Source organism: Symphalangus syndactylus, chromosome 2 (genome assembly GCF_028878055.3).
Source record: "Symphalangus syndactylus isolate Jambi chromosome 2, NHGRI_mSymSyn1-v2.1_pri, whole genome shotgun sequence".
In the NCBI taxonomy this organism is placed as follows: domain Eukaryota; kingdom Metazoa; phylum Chordata; class Mammalia; order Primates; family Hylobatidae; genus Symphalangus; species Symphalangus syndactylus.
Window position 1 is genome coordinate 132,966,762 of NC_072424.2, and position 27,033 is coordinate 132,993,794.

At 42.0% G+C, this 27,033-nt stretch overlaps 1 protein-coding gene across 1 annotated transcript in view; it reads left to right on the plus strand.

Moving 5' to 3' along the window:
* The window catches only part of TIAM2 (TIAM Rac1 associated GEF 2), a 530,223-nt gene that overhangs the window by 438,567 nt on the left and 64,623 nt on the right, over positions 1-27,033 (plus strand). Inside the window, 5 exon segments of the mRNA XM_055267826.2 lie at positions 9,336-9,497; positions 11,584-11,688; positions 11,926-12,004; positions 14,707-14,799; positions 15,709-15,972. Coding sequence (XP_055123801.1) covers positions 9,336-9,497; positions 11,584-11,688; positions 11,926-12,004; positions 14,707-14,799; positions 15,709-15,972 — 703 coding nt within the window.

The window sequence follows — 27,033 nt, forward strand, 5'->3', positions numbered from 1 at the left end:
GTAAAGAGTAATCTTATTTGTTGGTTGTAATGGAAATGTATTTCCTCATTATTGACTGTAGTCAACTGCAAACCCTTTGCTAATGGTGGGCCTATGCTTTATTTTTAAAAAAATCGTTTTTGTAGAAATGGGAGTGGGAGCGGTCTCCCTGTGTTGCTCAGGCTAGTCTCAGACTTCTGGCCTCAATCCATCTTCCCACCTCATACTCCCAAAGTGCTGGGATTACAGGCCTGAGCCATAAAGCCGAATGCTTATGCTTTGTGAACTGAGCTTCTTTGATGGTTAACTAATGTCCTTAAGGTATTTTAATCAAGACAGTATATTCTATATAATTAAACAATAACTTGATAAATAACTTGCTTATTTTTCTTAGATGCAGATATTCTGCTAATTAGATATGAGCCTAATATGGTTTTTACCCAGCGTGTGTGGTAATTTGTTCTCAACATAGATTTTTTTGATAAACAAAAGCATTTGGTTGAACATTTTTTGTTTTAAAAAGATATGAAACTAATTACAGTGTCGGTATTTATATAACTGAACGAAGTTGATTTAGTAGGTATTTCTAAATGTTTATATTGTTTTTAATGTTATTATGCCACTACAAAATTTAGAAGGTGAAATTTGGAAAAGGCAATTGTTTTTAGTTCTTCTACCCAAACAAACCACTTTTAACATTTAGCTGTATTTTCTTCCAAGATTTATTCTGTGCATATTAAAAAAAGTAGGTATGAGCTTGATTTTGGTGGTTCTGTTTCACACCTTCAGAAACATGTACTTTTTGATTAAAAGCAATATCAAGAATTTTATTTATTTATTTATTTGAGACAGTCTCGCGCTGTTGCCCAGGCTGCAGTGCAGTGGCATGATCTCAGCTTACTGCAACCTCCACCTCCCGGGTTCAAGCAGTTCTCTGCCTCAGCTTCCTGAGTAGCTGGGACCACAGGTGGGTGCCACCACGCCTGGCTAATTTTTGTATTTTTAATGGAGATGGGGTTTCACTATTTTGGCCAGGCGGGTCTTCAACTCCTGACCTCAGGTGACCTGCCCACCTCAGCTTCCCAAAGTGCTGGGATTACAGGCCAACTTAAATAATAGATGACATAAAAAAGTAAAACGTAACTATGTGGGAAATTAAAACTTTAAGTGTATTAGAATAATAGTACAGATTGTGATATGAAGCTCTTCTAAAATGTTATAAAACTTTAGTTTTTAAATAATGAAAAAGAGTAGCTGGCAAATGAATATTACAGGGCCATTTCATTAGTGTTTTTCCTCCCCCATCTGTCAGATATTTGATTCAAGTGGCAGCCATGGATTTTCTGGAACTCAGCTACCTCAAAACTCCAGTAACTCCAGTGAGGTAAACTTTGCTATAGATGGCTGTCATCTTGTTTTACATGAATGACACAAATGCTAACTTTGTTTTTTTTTTGAGACAGAGTCTCACTCTGTTGCCCAGGCTGGAGTGCAGTGGCGTGATCTTGGTTCACTGCAAGCTCTGCCTCCCGGTTCACGCCATTCTCCTGCCTCAGCCTCCTGAGTAGCTGGGACTGCAGGTGCCCGCCATCACGCCCGGCTAATCTTTTGTGTTTTTAGTAGAGATGGGGTTTCACTGTGTTAGCCAGGATGGTCTCTATCTCCTGACCTCGTGATCCACCCACCTCGGCCTCCCAAAGTGCTGGGATTACAGGGTGAGTGAGCCACAGCACCCGGCCACAAATGCTAACTTAAGCGAGGAATGCTGGTTCAGAATCTTTACATGAACTCCTTGAAAATAGATTTATAATTAAAATGGTCCCAGTAGGTATTCTCTAAAAAGATAGTCTTGAATGCCAAGCGTTTTGGGGGTATCTAACCTCATGATAACTCCATTTTAAAATTAGTGACATGACTAGACTGAAGTCATAATAATATCTTTGATTTATACATCTCTGTTCCTCAGCAGTACTTACCTTCATTTGAGAGTTCATTGAATACAAAATTGCATTTTCCTCTCAGGGTTGTCAGGGATCTTCACATAGATAGTACATTCTATGCTGTGTCTCTCCAGGTGCCGTCAAGGGGAGCCTGAGTAATGTCTCCTCATCCCTAAAATTGCTTCTGACCAAACAAATCCTCAGAATGATTTCTGAATGAAATCCTAGAGTATGAAATCCCGGACATACCTATGCCTCTTCCTAGTGCCTTTTTCAAACCCACAACATCCCCATGAAGCTGTGTTATTTCTCTAATTTCTCCTCCACCAAATAATTTTTTTTTTTTTTTTTTTTTTGAGATGGAATGTCACTCTATTGCCCAGGCTGGAGTGCAGTGGCGTGATCTTGGCTCACTGCAACCTCCGCTTCCTAGGTTGAAGCAGTTCTCCTGCCTCAGCCCCCCGAGTAGCTGGGATTACAGGCACCTGCCACCAAGGCTGGCTAATTTTTGTATTTTTAGTAGAGATGGGGTTTCACTATGTTGGCCAGGCTGGTCTTGAACTCCTGACATCACGATCCACCCACCTCAGTCTCCCAAAGTGCCGAGATTACAGGCGTGAGCCACCGCGCCCAGCCAGTTCTTACTCTGCACTTACCGTCTCTTACTGTTAGCTACTCTGTCAAGTGCATATGTCATGGCTCCCAGGAAAGCTTGTAATCGATATAGTTTATATATGCCCTATGATTATCAGTATATTCTCAATCTATAGCACACTGCGAAGGATATAGTACTCGCTTAATAAATTTGATGATTAATTATTTCTATTAGATGTAGTCATTTAATGGCTGAAGATGACTTATTTGTAATAAAGGCCCATAATTTTAGGGTCATATCTCTTCCAGCATTATATAACAATGTAAAATTCTTACTTTGAAAGTGAAGAGGCCTGGCATTGTGGCTTGTGCCTGTAATCCCAGAATTTTGGGAGGCTGAGTCAGGTGGATCATTTGAGACTAGCCTGGGCAACATGGTGAAACCCTGTCTCTACGAAAAATGCAAAAAATTAGCCGAGTGTAGTGGCTTGCTCCTGGGAGGCTGAGGTGGGAGGATTGCTTGAGCCTGGGAGGCAGAGGTTGCAGTGAGCCAAGATCATGCCACTGCACTCTGACCTGGGTGACAGAGTAAGACACCATCCCTGAAAAAAGAAAGTTATGAAACTGTAGCATCAGTACACTTCCTATTAACAGAGTTTATGTTGGACTTTGAAAATAAATTTTGCTCATGTAGCCACTTACAGTGAGAATTAAGCTTAGTGCTTAAGATGGGCTCAAATAAACAGGTCCCATCGATGCTCTAAGGAGTGAGAAAAACTATGATTTCTGCGTTTGTTTTTTTAAGCATGTGTATCTAAACAGTTACTCCTATTTATTTTAGCTAAGCATTACATGTGATGTAGGGATACTGAAGAAATTCCTTTCATTTATAGGACTATTTTAATGCAGCCTCTATAATTTCTGTGCTGTCGTATCCAGATAACTAGATTCAGATAGAATGGCAGATAGAACTAAGGGTGTAATTTGTTTTTTTATATCTCTGGGACTTAAAATTCTGCCTGAGTTGCCTAAATAATTAATATTTCATTTTGCTACTTTTCATCTGCTAATCATTCTTGGAGAATACTTGTAACCTGCACAAACCTATTTTTATACAATAAGTACATTTTGCCCATTTCTATAACACAGAAAGGCTGTTGTGAGGGAGGGGCCGTGTGCATTTTAAACTATTTCACTCTAATTGATGCATCATATAACAGCCCAACAGTGAGTCACCCGAATTCAAAATCTGTTAAGGCTGGAATAAAGCCAGTCTTACTTGAACATTTTTTTAGAGGACACTTTGGCTTGCCAAAAATGAAAGCTTTTCATAGTGAACGTCTGGATGAGTAATAGTGAGTCTTACACGGCCTCTGAAGGGAGGTGTTTGTCATGGAGATTGTGACAACAAAGTCCCCACTAAGGCTCAGATGGCGGCAACCCCGGAAGCTTCATTGCAGAAATTGTGACAGCCCCTGGGCCTTGGCCCCTTCTCCTGGAAAATTGGCTTGGGGTGTTCCAACTTTCTGTGGCAGTGAGTGAATGCAGTATTGTCATGTTAGTCATGAGCTGTAAACTGAAAAAAAAGCTAAAAAACCCCAAAAAACCCCCAAACCAAAACAAACCCCCTAATATTGTTTTCCTAAATGGAAACTATGAATGAAACAGCTTATTCTTCACCACAGTATGGTAATCTGTTTAGACAGAATATTAATACGCAACCCTACATAGCATATATATGTATACATATATGCATACAGCTAGCGAGCTAGCTAGATCCATCTTTGTTTTTCTTTCATATCAACCGATGTGTGGGCCTCAGTCCAAGAAGGAAATAAACACTTTCTCTTCTATGACATTTTACTGTTGTTAAGAAAACTGGGAGTGTGCAACTCCCTTTTGTGTTTTCTCCTCATCTCCCTTGCAAATAGACTTTCCTTTTATCAGCCACTGTGGTGGTGTGGGCCCATTTGTGACAGCCAGATTGTGATTTTGCTACTCACTTCCCTTCAGTGATCCAAGTAGTAATTACGAGCCATTTGATCCAAAAGCATCTGCTGTGAGAACACACGGAGTTTCAATTTTTTCTCCTTGCTGCATACTGAGCATAAGTAATTTGGCATGTGGTTTCAGGACCATTGATGTAATAATAATAATAAAAAATACTTCTGCGGAATGCCCTCCAAGGAGAGCTAAAGTGATCTGCAGACATTCACTAGTCAGTCTGGAGTGACTGTGGCTGCAGCCCAGTGATGTTCCCGTGTCGTGATGGCCAGTTGGAGCTGACTGCAAGGTGATCTGAGCAGCAGTGGCCACTACAATGCCCCGGGGCTTTGGAACAAAGGGTGATTCTCAGGAAGTTCTTTATAGTGGCCATTGCTGAAATGCAGTTAATTACGCCCAGTACAGTATAATGCCCTGATCCAGGCTCAACTTCCAAAAAAATCTTTACAATTTATGTCTTTCAAATGCAATTCCTCCCCTCAGTCTCCTAACTACCCCACGAGGCTGGTGTTTTTAACCTCTTTTGAAGGTGAAGGAACAGAAGTGCAGAGGCACTAGATAACAGCCCCTAACAAGGCTGAGATTTGACCTGGATTGCCTTTCTATTATTGTATTTTTTCTGTCTCCATTTGCATTCTTAGGACCAGGAAACCTTGAAGAGGCTAGTTGGAAATATATATATATATATATTTTTTGTTTGTTTGTTTGTTTTGTTTTTCTTTGAGGGGAGGAAGTAGAGTAGGAGGCATGGTAGGTGTGTAACAGTCCTGACAAAGGTAGCCAACCATGGAATTCTGGGTGGTTAAAAAGATTAATTTAACATAGTAGCATCTTTGAAATGGGGAGCCTGGAAAAAGAGTTTTCCAGATGGCTCCATTTTTGATGCTTATTTTTAGGATTCTCTGTTCTTTTTATGAAAAGAATATTGGAGAATATTTCATCTGGCTTCCTGAAACTAAAGCATGTGTATTTTCAACTTGGATAGCATTGACCTTCCTTCAGAGAATTAATCCAACTTTCCCTCCAAATGGGCAAAGCTTACAACAACCTAAGAGATCTATAAGCACCAAGTAGCTTTTTCTTTTTCTAGTTCTAATAAATTAATTTTAAATTCTTGGTGCTTCCTTTGAATAACCAGGTTTTACTTTTCTTGAACTGTATACATTTGTGAGGGTTATGTGTGTGTGTGTGTGTGTGTGTGTGTGTGTGTCTGTCTGTCTGTCTGCCTAACACACACCAAAAATTACATTTAACTTTTCATTGAGGGGATCTCTTGAGAGGGTCTTACTCTTTGATGGCCTTGGCTTTGATAGGCGTCTTCTCTTCTGTGGTTCACTAGATCTTGGGTCGGCAGTATAGATCAGAAAACCATTGCTCAGAGCAGTTGTAGCACAGCACCTTGTTTAATGGATTTTAATAGGATTATTTCTTTGGTCCTTCCATCCTTCCATCTATCTGCACACTTTTCTCTTGTCCAGAACTTACTCTCCTTCAATAATCTGTTAATTTCTCTTCTCGAAGCTTCCAGAGAGCATTAAGAACTTGACGCTATGTCAACAGATTTGAGTAAGATACTGAAAACAGACAGCGTTTACCTTTCATGCCTGTAATAAGACTGTGAATTTCTAGTTGTATCCAGCTCAGCACTCAAGTTCTGAGTGTGTCCTGGGTGTGGGACGCACTGTGTTAATGGCTAAGGGAGAATGAGGATGCAGAAGGCAAAGCCTCTGCTGGTATTCATCTTCTCCTGGTGCGGGACTTAGAAGTGACCCCCCTGTGAGCTGGGCTTTGCCAAATGCTGTACCAGGGACATAGGAGAGTAAACTCATTGAAGTGAGAGGACTTGAGGGCAGAGAAAGGAGAGACAGGAGAGAATTCATAAGAGGGGGCATTTTAAACCCAGTCGGAGGGTTTCTATGTTTCAGCACTGACTCTGTAAGGATGGTACAGCAGAGAGAGGAGATGGAAGTGAGCACCCGTGTGGAGCAGAAGCATGCCACTCCCTTTTGGGGAATGTTCCCTGAGCCATTCGGTTCAATGGGAACATGGTGTGTGGCATAGAATAATGGAAAGTAATCAGGAAATTTAGGTTGCACCCATTTTATGTAAAGGGAGTTAACTGCCAGGCGGGCATTCTGTGTAGTATAGTGGTGGTGTGAACCAGCTCAAGCCAGACTTCCACCCTTCAGATCCCTGGAGTACCATAGGCACTAGTTGTGTAAACTTGGGCAACTTTCTAGAATTTCCTGAGCCATATTTTTCTTGCCTGTTCCATAGGAAGTGATGATGGTGCCTTCCTGAGAGGGCTGGTTGTGAGTGGTGAGTGAACTCATGGCACATCAAGAGCTTGTTTCATTTGGCCTCACCAGATGCAGTCTTTTTTTTTTTTTTTTTTTTTTTTGAGATGGAGCCTCCCTCTGTCACCCAGGCTGGATTGCAGTGGCACTATCTTGGCTCACTGCAACCTCTGCCTCCCAGGTTCAAGCTATTCTCCTGCCTCAGCCTCCTGAGTAACCCCAGGGGCTACAGACACGTGCCACCATGCCCGCATAATTTTTATTTTTAGTAGAGATAGGGTTTTACCATGTTGGCCAGGCTGGTCTTGAACTTGTAACCTTAGGTGATCCACTGGCCTCGACCTCCCAAAGTGCTGGAATTACAGATGTGAGCCACGGCGCCCAGCCAGTGATACAGTCTTTCTCTGATTGTCAGTAACGGTGAGAACAAGAGGGGGTGAAGGCACAGTGTTAATTTGTACTGCTCATGTCCTTCCCCCACCTGTTTATCCGTAATTATGTTTTTCCTGATCTCCAAAAATGCAGCAGTAAATTGCTCTGCCACCCTCAGTGGGAGCCTGTGACTTCCTCCGGGCCCTGTTCTTTGTGAAGTTTCTTACTCCACAGTGACCTCTGCTGGGTTTTAGTTTGCTTCTCAACAAGCCTGGTTTGAGAGGTGGGGCCTGCACCTTTAAGGCAGCATCTGTTTGTTGCTAAGCACCGGGTTGAAATCATTGCCCAGAAGAAAAGTACCCGAGAGAATGAACCAGAGAAAAAAATGTACCTGTGTAAGACAAGAGCCTTTAGGAGAGAGCGTCCGGGCTGGTTCCTGGCATCCCTGGCTCCTTGCATCTGGTCCTGTCTTTTCCTTTGGCGTTGGCATGTGTGGGGATGTGCATTCTGGCTGTGATCATACTTCCAGAAAAATGTACTGAAAGCGACAGATCCATGACAGATCTGGAAATGTCACTTCAAAATTGAGCACCGTGTTTTCAAAAAGATGACACAGAGAGACGGATTTTTCCCTTGCTTCGTTCTGTTAAATTTCTTTACGATGTCTCTTCTAGTTTTTAAATCCTACGTAGGAGGATCTTTTACTTTGTATTTAAAAATGCATGGAATTCAAAGTAAAACCACCCATTAATGATAACTTTAAAGTATGGTGAATGATATATAATAATGGGATAGTACTGAATCTACAGGTGACATTTTCTGGTATGTAAGGTGTTTCACATAAGTGACCTCTTTTGCTCACAAAACTTAAGTAACAAGTAATTTTTTCAATATGAATTATATTAATAATATCCTCTTTTACAAAATAGGAGCTGAATCATAGCAAGGTAAATCTTGTCCTAGGCCACACTTTGCTGGTAGAGTCTGTGATTTTTTATTTCAAAGCCCCAAATCTTTTCTTTACTGCTATGTGAATATAAGAACCTAGCCAGAGAGAAACATGTCTACATTGCTTAAGAAATGTATGCTATTTTTGTTGTGAATTACAAAAGGACATATTAGCATGAAGTCAGCAGTTGTTGTGATGATGTACTTTGGCAATCTAAACTTTTTTGGGAAAGGCTTCTTGAAGGTGGTATTCTTTGAGATGATTTTCCAACAGTGTCTATGTGTGAGATAGCTGAAGGATAGAGAAAAGATTTCCCAGGACTATGGGTTAATTTTAAGGAACAAATAGATTTCTGTCAGTGATGAGTCAGGCTAAAATTAAAAAGAAGAAACAAAGACAAAAAAACCAGGTAGACTTAGAAGAGAAAGCTCGTGCTTGGATTAAGTGCAGTTCAGGGTCAGGATGGCAGGCAGATGTCAGTGGCCATGGACAAGGTGTGTCTGGAATTCAGTGGGAGGTCGGAGAGGGATTATGGCTTAGATGCAGGCTTCACGTGGCCCTTCTCCACCATGATCCCAGAGCAGTAAGCGTGGATACTCAGCAGCCCTTACATGGATTGCGATGTTCTTTTTTTATTTTTTGAGATAGACTCTTACTCTGTTGCCCAGGCTGGAGTGCAGTGGTGTGATCTTGGCTCACAACCTCTGCCTGCCAGGTTCAAGTGATTCTCCTGCCTCAGCTTCCCAAGAAGCTGGGACTACAGGTGCACGTCACCACCCCTGGCTAATTTTTGTATTTTAGTAGAGATGCTGTTTCACCATGTTGGCCAGGCTGGTCTCGAACTCCTGACCTCAGGTGATCCGCCTGCCTTGGCCTCCCAAAGTGTTGGGATTACAGGAGTGAGCCACCGTTCCCAGCTGGATTGTGCTGTTCTAACTTGGCATAAGCGGCCAATCGACACAGTAGAAAGAACACAGGACAGGCAGTCACTGACTTTCACTCCACTTCCCATGGCTGCAGTTTCATCTGATAAAATGAGTGAGGAAACATTGTCGGCCTCAGAGGGCTGTGAGAAGCCAGGGATGTGAAGCGTGTGAGCGTTTACTCTAAATACTCCATAAATGAACAGGACATTTGGCCGGTGGTTTCCTTCATTTGTTAATCAAATTTGTCTGCATTTTCTTTGGCATCTACAAACAGGTCGACGAACTTCTGCACATATATGGTTCAACAGTAGACAGTGCTCCCCGAGACAACACATGGGAAATCCAGACATATGTCCACTTCCAGGATAATCACGGAGTTACTGTGGGAATCAAGCCAGAGCACAGAGTAGAAGATATTTTGACTTTGGCATGCAAGGTAATGGATTTCGCTGCAGAAATATACTTCTGAATAGAAATAATCATTAATGTTGCAATCTCATGCCTTCTAAATTCGTGTGGTATTCAAGGGCCCAGTTTCCACGCCAGGGAACATATTAGCATATTTATTAGTTGATATATTTACTAGCATATTGATTAATTTGCATTCTATTCCTTGATCTCTTTAGAAGAATGAGTTATTAGGTCATGATCCCACACTTTCATGAAGAACCTGAGCTAATCTACTGAAATTCTATGTATACTTTGATATCTAGAATAATTATGAAATCCGTTGCTATTTAAGTTACTTAGAGATGGTGTGTTATAAGAAGGCGGCATAAACTTTGAGGTAATTTAATTTAATCCTGAATAGTTTTATCGGATTTCTCCAGATTAAACACGAAACTTGATATATTCACAGTTGCTTTATGGAGATTCATATAAGATGATGTTTTATTCATTTTTCAAACTGGGTTTAATTCCTGATCTGAAAAGGGAGTTTATGGTAAGGCTTAAAGAGAGCCCTCTGAGAGAGAATGAATATATTCAGCAACATCAGACCAGAAGCTTTTAGACCACCAGGTGGTGTAGTAGAGCTTAAATAGTTTTAAGTTTCCAGAGAAAATACAATCAAATATGTTGAAATGGTGAAAAAGGCATATAGAGTTTGGTAACGCTTAATCATGTGCACTTAATGAATGTGAAAAATGTTTAATTTTAGTCCCCCCTTTTCACTTTGACTTGAAACGTTAGGATTCTCTACATTTATATGTAGTTTATATCCTTATGAACTTAATTTCCTTTTGCTCCCATATGTAACGTTTTTATTCAGAAAACCAACAATGTTCTATACCAATGATATCCTCTATTAAACTGATAATTTTCTGAGTAATAAAGGGTATCAGAAGTAGTGGGTCGGCCGGGAGCAGCGGCTCATGACTGTAATCCCAGCACTTTGGGAGGCCGATGAGGTCTGGAGATCGAGACCATCCTGGCTAACATGGTGAAACCCCATCTCTACTAAAAATACAAAAAATTAGCCGGGCATGGTGGCAGGCGCCTGTAGTCCCAGCTACTCGGGAGGCGCAGGCAGGAGAATGGCGTGAACCTGGGAGGCGGAGCTTGCCTTAAGCCAAGATCGCTCCACTGCACTCCAGCCTGGGCAACAGAGCAAGACTCTGTCTCAAATTAAAAAAAAAAAAAAAGAAGAAGTAGTGGGTCAATTTGACCCAGTTAGAGCATAGGCCTGAGATAAATTTCTCACTGTTGAAAATATGCATGCGAGAGAAAATATGAGTGTGTGTGTGTACACATTTTCCTTTTGAAAATTTTTGGAGTAGGACATTCTTAATTCTGAAGTCTGTAGATTTGTTGACATTTTACAAATTTCTGTACTTTAGTAATGAGAAACAAGGTTAGGCTCAACCTAACTAAAGAGATGGCATTTGCTGAGCTGGTAAGATTTATTCTACTATCAGATATGTTCTACTGTAATCTCTTAAAAATGCATCTCTTGCCTTTAATCATAAGCAATATTGTTCAGAGAAAACCTTCTTAAAAATAATTGTCACCTTTTACTTTTTTGCATACAAGTATGTATGTATGTATGTATGTATGTATTTATTTATTTATTTATTTGAGATGGAGTCTTGATGTGTCACCCAGGCTGGAGTGCAGTGGTGCTATCTCAGCTCACTGCAACCTCCACCTCCTGGGTTCAATCGATTCTTCTGCCTCAGCCTCCTGAGTAGCTGGTATTATAGGTGTGTGCCATTACACCTGGCAAATTTTTGTATTTTTACTATAGTCGACGTTTTGCTGTATTGGCTAGGCTGGTCTCCAACTCCTGACCTCAAGTGATCCACCTGCCTTGGCCTCCCAAAGTGCTGGGATTACAGGTGTGAGCCGCTGCGCTTGGCCTGCATACGAGTATTTAAATTAGAGCTCTTATATAGGTTTAAATTCAGCAAATTATATGCAGTATTCTTTTAGAGATTTCTACTTTGATTTTTAATGAGTCTGCTAATCAATGATGGATTTAGAAAGGGCATTTAAAATCTGAGTAACTGTCTTTTTCTTTATAGATGAGGCAGTTGGAACCCAGCCATTATGGCCTACAACTTCGAAAATTAGTAGATGACAATGTTGAGTATTGCATCCCTGCACCATATGAATATATGCAAGAACAGGTAAGTGTGCACTAGCTTTAGGAAGGGAAACTGAACCACATCTATGGCCCTTTGATTTTGAAAAATGTCATTTTTGGGGAAAATTCTGTTTAAATTTGGCATCTAGTTTGGAAACAGTTTCTATATAAACTGTATCTTAATAGCTTTCTTGTTTTATTATGAAAAATAGTGTCAAAGTAATTTTTCAAGGTATCATAACATGAAATCCTCTGATTTTGTTGTTTTCACCTTTTGCAGGTTTATGATGAAATAGAAGTCTTTCCACTAAATGTTTATGATGTGCAGCTCACGAAGACTGGGAGTGTGTGTGACTTTGGTAAGTGTAAGGAATGCCCCTTTCAGGGAATTGTGTTGTTCGTCTTTGCCTACTTTGCCCCAGTATCTTTGGACTTAATTTTTTTTCCCCTTACATTCACATTTTCAGAATATATGACAATAGTTTCTGAACTTCCTTTCTCTTCCTTCGTTTCTATTTATTGATATTAGCAGGCGACACAAATAGGTATCAGTATTAGAGGGAAATGCCAAAGGAATTAAATGGAATGAATATAAAATTGATGGGAATTTGAAAATATAGATTAATAACACGATGAATGTACTGTGTGCTGGTGCTGCTCTGAGCAGATCAACTCATGATTCATATGACAGTTGCTTTCATCTCTAGTGTCTTTGCTCTTAGTTTTCTCTTCCCACCTGGAATGCTCCCCTTCTTTCCTCTTTCTTCCCCCATCCCTCCTCTCTAATGACATGAATCCTACTGTCCTTCAAGAACTAACTCAAGGTCTTTCTTGAAGAAGCCATATCTGATTGCTTTAGCTTTACTTCCTTTTTTCTTCCCTGAGTTTAACAGTTAAGGGTCAGCTGGGCACCGTGGCTCACACCTGTAATCCCAGCACTTTGGGAGGCCAAGGTGGGCAGATCACCTGAGGTCGGGAGCTTGAGACCAGCCTGACCAACATGGAGAAACCCCGTCTCTACTAAAAATACAAAATTAGCCAAGCATGGTGGTACATGCCTGTAATCCCAGCTTCTCAGGAGGCTGAGGCAGGAGAATCACTTGAACCTGGGAGGCAGAGGTTGCAGTGAGCCGTAAGCCGAGATCGCGCCACTGCACTCTAGCCTGGGTGACAAGAGCGAAACTCCGTCTCAAAACAAAACAAAACAAAAAAAGTTAAGGATCAGTGCTTCTGAAGTCACTTCATAGCATCATTTCCTACATTTCTCTTTGATTAGATAATGATTGGTAAATACCTCCATAGAAACACTATTTCTTACCTTGTTAAATATATTGATACATGATTATTTTCCTTAAAATGATTCAAGCTAATAATAAAAGTTTATAAGATGTTAAAATGTCCTTTTTAGGATGCCTTCTTTTGATAAAAATTTGTATAATCTTTTCTGACCCCCACGTTATTTTTTTATTTTTTATTTTTTTTGAGACAGAGTCTTGCTCTGTTGCCCAGCTTGGAGTGCAGTGGCATGATCTTGGCTCACTGCAACCTCTGCCTCCTGGGTTCAAGCAATTCTCCCTGCCTCAGCCTCCCAAGTAGCTGGGATTACAGGCGCCTTGCCTGCCACCACGCCTGGCTAATTTTTGTATTTTTAGTAGAGATGGGGTTTCACCATGTTGGCCAGGCTGCTCTTGAACTCCTGGACTCAAGTGATCCACCCACCTCAGCCTCCCAAAGTGCTGGGATTACAGGTGTGGGCCACTGTGCCCGGATCCCATGTTATGTTGGTTTTTCCTTTGAAGCCCTCTTGGCCTTTTTTCTCCTCCTGTTGGCCTTCACTGTGCTTTTTGTGGTTGCCATTTGTGTTCATCTTTGTATTGGAATGGATGAATGAAGACATTGCAAAGATACTCTCTGGTGAGACCATAATCTGCCAGGCTCTGCTGGGGTCACAGAGAGACCTGGGGAGCAGGACATTCTTGCTGTCCTCAAAGAACTCTCCGTATTAGGGGACCGTATTAGAGCGCAAGACATAGAAACCTGCGCTCCTCACTGTGGCATCACAGAGGGGGACACTAAGTCAGGAGCCATGCATTCAGAAGAGGGAAGGTCTGCCTAGGATTTGGATGTAGTCTTATGTATTTAGGGCAAGCACTGTATTCACCCAAGCATTTTTTCACCTTTTTAAAATACTCAACCCCAAACATAGTTGTTTCTCAACAATTATTTGTTGTATTGAACTGAATTTCATGTATTTCAGTAAGAGTATTTTTTGCTGTTAAATTCGCCTAAATTTTTAATTGTGGTAATAGGCATATAACATAAAATTTATCATCTTGACCACTTTTAGTGGTACAGTTTTGTGATGTTAAATACATTCGCAATATTGTGCTACCATCATCTATCTGTAGAAATCTTTTCGTCTTGTAAAACTGAACTCTGTACCCATTTAACACCAAATCCTCATACTATCCTTCCCCCAGCCCCTGGCAACCACCAGTTTGTTAATAGTTTGTATCTCTCGGAATTCCCCTAGCAACCACCTTTCTATTAATACTTTCTACCTCTCTGAAGTTGACTGCTCTAGCTACTCATATAAATAGTATCATACTGTGTTGTCTATTTGTGACTGGCTTATTTTACTTAGCATATTCTCCTCAAAGTTCACCCAAATTGTAGCATATGCCAAGATATTTTTCCTTGTTAACACTGAATGATACTCCACTGTATGCATAGATCACATTTTGCTTATCCATCCATCTATTGACGGACAGTTGGGTTATTCCCACCTCTTGGCTATCGTGAATTATGCTGTTATGCACATGGGTGCATGGTCTCACCTTTTGAATAAAAGTTATGTTTTTATGTTTCTTAAGCCTCTCGCCTGACATTTTTCTTTTTCTGACCCTGCAAGATATTTGTACTTTCAAAATAGTTGTAATTTAGACTTTCTCAACATACTGTACTTATGAGAAAAGATGTTCAAGGAGATACTGCCGATGTGGTTGGAGAAATTGAGTGTGGTGGGTTGAGACTTGCTTTTTCCTTTTATTTTCATTTCTAGGGTTTGCAGTGACAGCGCAGGTGGATGAGCATCAGCATCTCAGCCGGATATTTATAAGCGACGTTCTTCCCGATGGCCTGGCATATGGGGAAGGTCCGTGTGGCACACCGTGCCTCTTAATTTGAAACTGTAGAATACAGTCTGGCCAGTGAATGTTTCTTCTTACAGTTTTGTCAGAAAAAGGTTTCTCCTGGAATTTTAAAGAAAGTAAACATAAGAGTTTAATTGGAAATGAGACCAAACACAGCGGCTCGCTCCCATAAACCCAGCTGCTCAGGAGGCTGAGGTGGGAGGATGGGAGGATTGCTTGAGCCCAGGAGCCCAAGACCAGCCTGGGAGATAGAGTGAGACTCCTGCCTCCATAGAAAAGGACAGAGAGAGAGAAAAGAAAGAAAATGCATATGCCTATATATAGAGAGAACATGTGTGTGTGTGTTTAAAAGAGAGAAAGTGTAAACATATGTATAGACAGAGGGAAGGAGGAAGAGAGTGTGAGACAGACAGGCAGACACGGGTGGAACAAAGTTAACATGGGAATACTAGAAAAAACAACGAATGAGTGGTTCTCAGGAGGCTGAGGCACAAGAATCTCTTGAACCTGGGATACAGAGGTTGCAGTGAGCTGAGATCTTTCAAACTGTTTCTTCTAATAGTAACTGTGAGAGAGCTAACATTTGTTTTGCTCTTAGTGGCATCTAAATACTATACATTTTGGCCCTTTAATTCTTTTTTGTTTTTCTTATTTAAAAGACGGAGTCTTGCTATATAGCCTCAGGCTGGCCTCAAACTCCTGGGCTCAAGTGATCTTCCCATCTCTGCCTCCTGATTAGCAGGGACTGCAGGAGCCTGCCACTGTGCCCGGCTGGCACTTTCTTTGAAGAAAGCAACAAACAAAACAGTCCCTATGAGTACATGGTTTGAGTTTGCAGCCTTCTTTCATCTGAAAATATTTCTCACAGTAATCCCTCTCTCTTTTTTCTGTTTCTCCTTCCTTTTTCTCAGGGCTGAGGAAGGGCAACGAGATCATGACCTTAAATGGGGAAGCTGTGTCTGATCTTGACCTGAAGCAGATGGAGGCCCTGTTTTCTGAGAAGAGCGTGGGACTCACTCTGATTGCCCGGCCTCCGGACACAAAAGCAACCCTGTGTACATCCTGGTCAGACAGTGACCTGTTCTCCAGGGACCAGAAGAGTCTGCTGCCCCCTCCTAACCAGTCCCAACTGCTGGAGGAATTCCTGGATAACTTTAAAAAGAATACAGCCAATGGTAAGGCTTTGTTCTGTCTTCCTTCTTAACTGCTGGGATCAACAGCCAATATTTTTAGGCTGTAATTTTGCTTGCAAACTCAGATTATTTAAGCTGTTCAAAGAATGTTTTCTAATTTATTAGAAGAACACAGATGCCAACTGGAGTAGATTTTATCAAAATTTCATGCATTTTAGTAATTATAGCGCTTTCATGAAAATAGAAAATAATTATTTTTGCACAAAATAACATTTAAAAAAAAATCACGGACTCTTTAAAAATCACCCATAATGTTTAGTCTTGTAGTTCCTCTGTGATTGAAGGCAGATGAAAGCCTGCATAAATGCCAAAGTGGAAAGATTTTTCTTATTTAGTTGAATCTAAGGCACAACCATCTTGCAGTCTTCTGTTGGGTTCTTAGAACAGCTCATGCATTTCAGTTCAGTTATATCTTTTGTTGAGTACTACTTTCTTAATAAACAGCAAACTTTCTTTTTTAAAATTTATTTTTATTTTTTTTTTTTGAGACAGAGTCTCACTCTGTTGCCCAGGCTGGAGTGCAGTGGCACAGTCTCGGCTCACTGCAACCTCTGTCTCCCGGGTTCAAGAGATTCTCGTGCCTCAGCCTCCTGAGTAGCTGAGATTACAGACGTGTACCATCATGCCTGGCTAATTTGTGTATTTTTAGTAGAGGTGGGGTTTCACCATGTTGCCCAGACTGGTCTCAAACTCCTAACCTCTGGTGATCTACCTGCCTTGGTCTCCCGGAGCGCTGGGATTACAGGCATGAGCCACTGTGCCTGGCCAGTAAACAGCAAACTTTTAATGTAGGTCATGAATTTAAAAACTTTGTGAAGGCCTAAAAATGAAAAACTGTGTGCCAGTATATTTTTCTCACGGTAAGACTTCCATATGAGGAAATCATTTGAAGGTCTGAAGTTTTGAGTTTATCATTCATGTGTATTTCATGTACTGCAGTCAAGTAAATTAGAGGCTCCAGTGAGTACTGAAAACCAGTAGTTTCACTTTATACCTCTGGAGAGCCTGGGTCAAGCTCCATGGGAGACCAAGTGTGGGGTCTTTTTCCTGGGAGAGCACAGAGCAATTTTTATACTTAATTATGATGATAATGGATTTCCAATTGAAATCTCTGCATGATTACCAAAAATGAATGAAAAACACCAAAGAGAAGTTGTTAGGATTGATTTAATTATAAAGGAAGTTTATTAGGTCATTTTTGGAATTAAAAAATCAGATGGTAAGATTTGTGATTCAATAAGGTATCTCGTGCTTTCTCCTCCTCTCTTGGGGCTTTCCTCTAATTTAAAATGCCATTAAATGGATTATTGGCATATAAAAGTGAATGTCATAAAACAAAAATTATGATGGAACTTATTAATTACTTGGGTATATTAGGGCCATCATTCAGCTACCCTGGGCTGCTGTTATGGGCCTGAGTATTCCATATAATACATACATGTGTCCATTTGTTGGATTCATTACTCTTGAGGGATACATTCACTACCTGTGTTATGTCTCTATGTATTTTATCATAATAAGAAATTACCACAGAGGCTATAATACTTTTGGTACTTGCGGGAGTGAATTCCTATAGAAAGCAGAGAAAGGGGCAAATTTACCTTTTTTTTTTTTTTTTTTTTTTTTTGAGACAGTCTTGCTCTGTCACCCAGGCTGGAGTGCAGTGGTGCAATCTTGGCTTAGTGCAACATCCACCTCCCGGTTTCAAGTGATTCCCTTGCCTCAGCCTCTGAAGTAGCTGGGACTACAGGAACGTGCCACCACGCCTGGCTAGTTTTTGCATTTTTAATAGAGACGGGGTTTCACCATGTTGGCCAGGCTGGTCTTGAACTTCGGACCTCAAGCGATCCACCCCCCTCAGCCTCCCAAAGTGCTGGGATTACAGGTGTAAGCAACCGCACCCAGTCGTTTTTCTTTTCTTTTTAATTTTTTTTTAAATAGTAAGGATCAGGCAGGTGAGTTAAGCCACTTTTATGTATTTATTTATTTATTTGCAAGGAAACAGAATAAAGAGGCAGTCCTGGATCTGTTAAACAGCTATTCTATTACTCATCTTAGGCAGCCATTCGGACTGTCTAATCCTTTACAGCCTGTGTGTGTGTGGACAGAGAGCTTAGTTAGCCAGGCAGGCACGGTGCTTGTCCACATCACGTCCTCCTGATGGAACCTTGCAGGTTCTTCCACTACCAGCCTAGTGGGAGCCACTAACCCTTTCCTGGTGTCCTGGCAAGACTGTGCTCTGTGGGTGTGACAGTCTCCCAGGCAGCGCCCCGCCCGCCTCTGCCCTGAGCTTTACCATTCCTCCCCTCTCCTAAGCTCCAGGTGGCTGTTCCATAGTGATGTTGCTTGGGCTGGAAAAAACAGCCCCAGCAGACTCCTTCCCCAGACACCACAAACAGACTTTTCTTTTTCTTTTTGAGGTAGTTGCGTTGCTTGTGAAGGAAGTTACATGCCTGTGGGCAAACATCTGAGAAGGAAGTCTTCCATTGTGAAGGTTGAGGGGAAAAGAAAATAAGGGTAGGTGGGTGGTTTAAAAGATAAAAGTGAAAAAAGACCAGGTCTCTCATTCATATGCAACATCTGAATGACAAGAGAAGCCTGTGTTTGTGGAAACTCTGAGAGGTGGCATGGTAACAAGCATACAGGTTTTGAGTCAGACGTGGGTTCAGGTCCTGGGCTGCCCTATACGGGTTTTTTGACTCACCCAGGGAGTTCTGGGCTTTGGCGGATGCTACCCCAGCCTCTTTACCCTGGTGGAAACAGTTCTGAGGTGTGCAGTCCACACAGCTCTGCAGATGGGCCCTGGAATGAGCTCCAGCTGTACACAGCAGCCTCGCTTTCACACCTCCCATGGGCTTCCTGCCCTTCCTGCCTCACTGTCCCTAACCCCTCCTTTGGGAATCTCGGGGTCACCTTCTAAATAAACTTCCATACCCAAGTCCTCGACTCAGACTCTGCTTTTAGGGGAGCCTGAATGAAGATGCTTAGCCTCACTTTTCTCATCCAGAGGATAATGTTTCTCCCCTGCCCCTGTGGACCCTGTGAGTTTGGGGGCGTTCCTGTCTGTGGCATGTTCAGCCCAGTGTTTTACTTGGCAGGAATTCTGAAAACGTGCTTCTCCTCCTCCTCCCTCTCCTTTGCTTCCTATTTTATTAAAAATTACCTTGATTTGCTTTTGCAATGGATTAGAAAACAGTAATCCCGTTTTTTAACTAAAAAAGTTAAAATTTATGGAAATCAAAAATTTAAATGACTTTGAAAAACAGTTTTTAATACTTTGAATTATAACTTAGCAGTGGCCGGCCATTTCAGAGCCTGCGTTTCCCTAAATTTCACTTTCCCTTGGCATTGCTAGAAGGCAACCATGTACTTGAAAAGAAGGAAAGTTCTGTTTGCTTTTCCAGAGAAGCCAATCCTTTGCTTGCTATAAAAACCAAATGGCTGCCTCTCTGGGAAAGAAGACCTGTTTTTTAAAAATAGAAATTAGAAGAATATCAGAAAGACGAAAAGGAAAGCCTTAAGCACTTGTTTGGGCTTATGTTGACCATCTAAGCGGAATATTTATAGCCCCCTGTCGAGCACTTAAAATGTGTGGGGGGCCCTGGGAACAAGCTACACAGAGTTCAGGGCTTTCAGTCATATCCTGAAGTTTATTTTGCTTGACTTTTGTCTCTTGATCAGTTTTAAGTGGGAAAAAATTCTGTCTCTGTCTATAGCTCTATATCTAATGAATCTTCGACTGAAAGAAGTGTTAGTCACAGTAGCAGGTCCCAGGAAGCTAGGGGGTTGCTTGTGGGTTGCTATTAAGGTTCTGCTTTTCTAGAAAAGAAGCATCCTTGCAGTATTTGACATTCATTGATATGAATAATGTTTAGGAAAATGGGTCTCAAACTTCCTAGTGCCCAAGACTCACCTGCTAAGCTTAATGAAAATGCACTCCAGGGTTTTGCTGTCGGTGCACCCCCTGCAGGAGGCTCGGGGCAGTGCAACCTCTCCTCCCCCACCCCACCCACCATTTTTTTTTTTTTTTTTTTTTTTGAGATGGAGTTTTGCTCTTGTTGCCCAGGCTGGAGTGCAATGGTGCAATCTCGGCTCACCGCAACCTCCACCTCCTGGTTCAAGCGATTCTCCTGCCTCAGCCTCCCGAGTAGCTGGGATTACAGGCACACACCACCACGCCTGGCTAATTTTGTTTTTTTGGTAGAGACGAGGTTTCTCCATGTTGGTCAGGCTGGTCTCGAACTCCCAACCTCAGGTGATCTGCCCGCCTCGACCTCCCAAAGTGCTGGGATTACACATGTGAGTCACTGTGCCCCGCCGCAAGCCCCATTTTTAACTTGCACAGGTGTGGAAGGCGGCCCTGGAGAGCCAGCCTCTCGAGCCTGCACTGACTGGAGAGCAGCCCCGGGGCTGGCTTGAGCACTCCCGCTGCCCCTTGGCCATTAGTCTAAAAGAGGTGGCCTGAACTGAGGCAGTAGGACTTACTGTTTCCTGAGGCCTTCTATGCCGAGGTTTTGAGGATGGAATGAGATAATATGCGTAAAGTTCCCAGCACATGATCGCTGTCGCGCATGTGTGTTCTTAGGAATTGTGTGTCCCAAACCTCCACCATTGTCTTTCCTCGTGCACTCAGAATGCAGGCAGTTGACTCTTAGCTCACCTCATTTGTTGCTCAGCCCATGCTTGGAAGACACCATGTTCCTTTTGGCAAATCGCTTACACTAGGAAGCAAAGAACTTCCAGCATTCACCAGCTTCACTCCACTATGCCTGTGATTCTCTGTGAGGAGCGGAAGAGACAGGAATATATGGAGAGTTGATGAGGGTTCAGTATGAAGTTCCTCTGTTCCCTAAGAAATGAATGACCGTTTGATTTTGCCTTGAAGGGCTTAAATTTCTGTTCTAGTTATTCACAGTGGAGAGGGGAAATGTCCATAGGCTGTATTTGACTTGAGCGGAAATATCGTCTGTAAAAACTTTTTATAGAGAGAATTAATTTTACCACTGGAATTCCCCAAAGAGGCCAGTGTTATTTTAGAGCCAACAAGGCGACCATTGAAGGGATTGGACGGGCCAGACCTGTTTATACTGGGATCCTGTTAATGCCGTATTTGTGATTTATGTATGAAAATCCCTTTTCTAGTGTTTGCCGTCTTTTGAAACATTCCAGCAGCCTTTAAGAAAGTCTCATTGGGCATAGAGTTTCCAAACACAGTCTTTATGTAAACACTGAATTTGTCGCATTAATGAATTCTCCATCTATAAACAGCCATTAATCCTACCTTGTTAGGATTGGAGGTATATTTAATAGGGAACAAAATAGAAAAGACCTATGTTCCTCCTTCCATTTAGACGATATAAATCCAACACATGCTTACCAGATGATGAAGATAATTGCAGCCTGAGCTTCTATTTTAGCCTCCACGCCCCCTTTGAATCATTCTTTTTTTAAATTGCTGTGAGCAGCGTTGAGTCTCAAGCTACCAGGAGCCACTTAGATGTAAATTTGCTCTTTGGAATGAATTGCTCTTGGGAATGTATGTGTCCATTATATAGCTTCTCACCAGGGAAAAGAATTACAGAGCCAGCTCTGAAGTGGCAAACCCACTTATTTCCTGTTGATGAGAGTGAGGGCATTTTGGCTTCCATTGCCTGTTTAGAATGACTAACAGCATTTAGCTCAGAGAATGCTCTGTTTGTGTGTAAAACTGCTATTACTGAGTCTGGCTGGCTGACACCCCAGATTTCCAGATGTAAAAACATATTAGTGTTCCTAAAGATGAGTGGTACTTTTTTTTTTTTTTTAATCAGAAAACAATCTGATTGGGAAATACTGGTTTTACCAGGACACAGAACTTCGGTCTCAGAATTACGAGTTTGTTTTGTCTGTGCTGAAGATCGGTTTCATTTCCATCCATGTGGAAGTGAGCGTGTGGCTTTCTGTTCGTAGTGGAAAAAATTAAGATCCTTGGATACTAATTTCCTTATAAAAGTTTTGTTTGATTCTCTTTTTCTTATTCTCATTTATTTATTCACTTGTATATTTAACAGATAACCTTTTGTTAAATGTTGAAGGTACATAAAGGTGAATTACACATTATTTCATACTCTCAAGAAGCTCATAGTTGAATTGTAAAACACTTGTAAATAATTCCTGGCTCCAAAGGAAAAAAAATACAGTTGCAATGAAGAGAATTAGAGGTCAGAGGTGGGATTCCCACTAATTTTTCTGTTTTACAAGAGCAAAGGCACCCAGAAGCAAGGCACAGGGCTCTCAGCATCAGCGTCAGAGGACAGTTTCTGGAAGGGTTTGTGTTTGATCTCAGCACTGCAGATGGACAGGCTGTGGACCTGGAGGTGTGTGGTGGGGGGACTTGGTGGAGGGAAGGGCATTTCACATAGAGCAAGCAAGCTGGAAGACACAGGCTGCATGTAGAGGTCACGGGAAGAAAGATTGGAAAGTCTATTGGGGCCAGATTGTAGAAAACCCTGAATTCCAGGAATTTATAACATATCATTGCAGTATCTGAAAAACCAACTAGCTAATTAACTAACTAATGAGTATTGTATTACTACTTCCCCCTGCCTTCTATAAAATACAGAGAACTTGTCTGCCTATTTGATGGCCACTGGAGTGTGTGTGTGACTTGAAAAGCTTGCTCCTGCCTGTTGCCTCTCTCATCCCACCACTTTAGCTTCATTCCGTTGGATCTTATTGTTGTGTTGAATGATCAGAAGTCCCTTATAAAATAAATACTCAAATGTTTTAGAGGAAAGAGTGAATAAAGGAACCCATATATGTTCTCTGTAAAACCTAAGTCTTCCTCAGCATTCGGAAGCTGTCTCCACTAAAGTGTGGTCCTCACTGGTCCCCTTTAGGGGTGAGGTAGATGGATTAACATCCTGCTGGCCTGTGAGAGGGACAGCTGGTGGGGAGGGGACACCCCATGGCAAAGAGGACCAGGCAGTATGAGGGTCAGGAGGAGAGATGTTAAATAAACGTTCCCAGCATTTTGAGTAAAAATCAGTCTTGGCGTTTGTCTCCGAACATTAACTATAAATACAACTTTCAGATAAAAATCTGCAGAAGTTCTCTGAAGCGCACTGTGTGAAATATCTGTTGGCTCTGCCACTTTTGATAGACATTTGAGAGTTTGGGATGCCAGGCAGGTCTCCTGTGAAGGTAGAGTGAGCCAGCTCTCTATGAAGCAGTAGTTCTGTGAAACTATTGACTGCTGAGAAGAGGAAACTTTACAGCCTGTTACATAAGGAAAAGGAAAAAAAAAAAAAAAAGATCTCACTTTCCTGTCGGTGTTATGAGTACTGGCTGCCAAATGGTGCTTGTTTGTGTTTCTATTTTTTTCCCCCTTCTTTTGTAAGGGGCTTGAAAATGAATTATATTTCTCACTTTATTCCTGCCTATGAAGGAAGTGAGATCATTGGGAAGGACCAAGTATGATAATCTTTCTAGCTCTCATGTTTAGAGATAACTGTATCGTGACACTATCTTCACTTTTTCAGATTGGTAATACATTTGCATGGTACAAAATGCCAGCAGTGTAGAAGGGTAAACGGTGACAGCTAAGTCCCCCTAAGCTACATCGGGCAGTGGTGAAGAGCATGGACACCATCTGATGACCTGGTTCAGGTCCTAGCGCCAGCCTCTCCTACTCACTACCTGTGTGACCTTGGGCAAGTCACTTAACCTGAAAGCTTAGTTTTCGCAACTGTAAAATGGTCTGGGATTTTTGTGGGAGCAACGGACTAGTATTTGGAAAGCACTGGATACTGCCTGGCACATAGTAAAGGCCATGTAAGTGTTTGTTGAATATGTAGGTGCATTCCTCCTACGCTGTTCTTAGCCATGCAGTGTCCCTTCCAGAGGTCGTCATTGTTCTCAGTTTCTTTCTCATCCTGGCCTGGAGAATTCTAAATATTGGGGAAAATTGGCTGGGCACGGTGGCTTATGCCTGTAATCCCAGGACTTTGGGAGGCAGAGGCAGGCCGATCATTTGAGCTCAGCAGTTCAAGGCTATCCTGCGCAACACGGTGAAACCCTGTCTTTACTAAAAATACAAAAATTAGCCAGGTGTTGTGGCACACACCTGTAGCTCAAGCTATCACTCGGGAGGCTGAGGCAGGAGAATCGCTTGAACCCAGGAGGTGGAGGTTGTAGTGAGCCAAGATTGGGCCACTGCATTCCAGCCTGGATGACAGAGCGAGACTCTGTCTCATAAAAAACAACGACAACAAAAATTGGGGAAAATAGTCGGGTATTTTTCTGCCTTGTTTTTAGTCCATTGTCTTAGTACATGGCTATGGTGGACAGAACAATGGCCCACCCCAAATATGTCCACATTCGAATCCCCAGAACCTGTGAATATGGCAAAAGGGATTTTAAATTTCAAAAGACTTTGAAGATGTGATTAAGTTAATTATCTTGAGATGGGGGGTGGATTTTCATGGATTATGTAGGGGGCCCAGTGTAATCACAAGGGTCCTTATTAGAGGGAGGGAGAAGGGTCAGAATCAGAGAAGTAAATGTGATGAGGGAGGGAGAGAGGTGACAGCCACGAGCCAAGGAATGCAGGTGGCCTCTAGAATTTGGAAAAGGGATGTAAGGAGTCCTCCCTTAGAGCCTCCAGATAGAACACAGCCCTGTGGCCTTAGTCTTCTGATTTTCAGAACTGTAAGGTAATAAACTGGGTTTACATGTCAAGCACCGTGTTTGATGGCAGAGATACAAACATGAAAAAACAGCAACACAGTTCTGGTATTTGGGGTGCTCTGGTCTGGAGGCAGACGTGTGTACAGACAGCAATCATAATCCACCATTGTCATTACTCTAGTTTTACAGTTCTCTTTACAGACTTGTCGGTCTCTTTCTGGATGCTTTACTGTTAAAAATTATTGAGGGCCCCAAAGAGCTTTAGTTATGTGGGCTACATCTGTATCTACTGATATTGGCTATATTAGAAATTTAAACTGAGAAATGTCCAAAATGTTTATTAATTTATTTTAACATAACAATAGTGGATCCATTTTTATGTAAACACAATAAACATACTTTTAATGCAATGTCTCCTTAAACCAAAAAAAAAACTTAGAAGAGTAGCCTTATTTTACATTTTTGCAAATTTCTTTAATGTGCTTCTTAATAGAAGAAAGCTAGATTCTCATATCAGCATCTACATTCAGTCTGTTGCAGTGTATTGCTTTGGTGGAAGTTATTTAAAGAAAATTCATTCTTATACAGATAAATGTAGTTGGAAAAGGGAGGAGTATTTTGATACTCCTTTCAGACAACTGTGGATATTCTTTCATGTGCTCCCAAACTCAGCAAGTGGCCATTTCTTCGAGGTTGGCTGCAATGTGAAACCTGAGGCATTACTGGTGGACTTCTCTTATTTGGTAACATTACAATTCATTGGCCTATCTTGCACTTGAAATAGATCTTTTACTCAAGCATGATTTCATAACATGCATTGTTTATTTGGAAATATGGGGTCACTAAGTTATATAGATCTTCCAAATGTGGACATTTCATTTCACAGTATTAAAAATCACTTTCAGGCCAGTCATGGTGGCTCACACCTGTAATCCCAGGATTTTGGGAGGCCGAGGCGGGAGGATGGCTTGAGGCCAGGAGATTGAGACCAGCCTGGGCAACGTAGTGAGATCCTATCTCTACAAAAAATAAAAAATTAGCCGGGCATGGTGGCTTGTGCCTGTAGTCCCAGCTACTCAGGAGGCTGAGGTGGGAGAATTGCTTGAGTCTGGGAGGTTGAGGCTTCAGTGAGCTGTGCTTGTGCCATTGCACTCAGCCTGGGTGACAGAGTGAGACCTTGTCTTAAAAAAAAAATGTCACACTCAGATCTCATTGGAAAAGCATTGGGAAGCTCACGGTGGCAGATACAAATTTTCCAAGATTCTGATTTTTGTTGGACAGTTTGAATTATATCTACCAATACTGTCAGGCTCATTTTGTTCATTTTAAAGAAAATGTTTTTTTCTCACCTTTATTTTCCAAGTAAAAATTGTGGTTCTTGAAAAAAAGCAGTTAGTTCTGCTCCCAACACAGTTGTACATATGTTTTTCCTCAATGCTACGATTGTGCTTGGGTGTGCAGCTGACGAGTTGTATGTGTGCTTCCTGAACATGTTCCAAGGGTGGAGATTTAGGAAAATTACCAATTTTTGCTGCTCCATTGAGGACATTCGTAAGTGAAGCTGGCGCGTTTTTAAATGTAAGAGTGTGGCAATGAAGAGCGCAGTGGTGCTGAGCGCAGTTTGGTGTTCCTGCCTGATTTGTGCTGAGACAGCAGCAGATGCTTTGCACTATCAGTGCACATGTCCTCAGAGAGCAAAAGGCAAATGGCATTTGACATTTTTCAGAAAATAATTTTCAACTTGTGGACTCCTTGGAAGGGTCTCGGTGACCCCCGGAGTCTACAGACCACACCTGGAGAAGGGCTGTTCCGATACATACGGAGCCGCAACACAGAGGAGCAGACAACTCATGTTCCAGGTTAATCAGGGCCACTCTCCAGGGAGGGTCTCAACTGTGTTAACCCCTAGGGAATAAGAAGGTAGATGAGGGGGCATAGAGCGTTCCAGGTGCAGAGAAGCCGGGAGGAGGCCAGGGCTGCCTAGCTGTGGGGAGGTGTGTGAGTAACTTAGACGGTTGGAGACTCAGGTGCAAATGGGGAAGAGGGGAAGGTAGGGTGAGACAGGTGAGCAGGGCCAGGTGACAAAGGGTCCAGGTTGCTGTGAGAAGTCTGGATGTAAAGATCCACAGGGAAAAGATGATCAGAGTATGGTGGGTCAGATTTGTAGGTTAGAAAGAAAGGCAGCCCCAGTGCCAGCCAGGGAAGGGCATTGCAGCTGCTTCTAGTCCCCTAAGAGATGACGAAGCGTGGCCGGGCAGCAGTGAGCTGAGAGGTGGGTGGCACAGTGTGGCAGGCAGTCCCTGCCCTTTCCTCCCTCAGAGCACATAGGTAGGAGGAGATACTCTGTTTTCCTTTTTTTACAGGGACTCTGTCTTG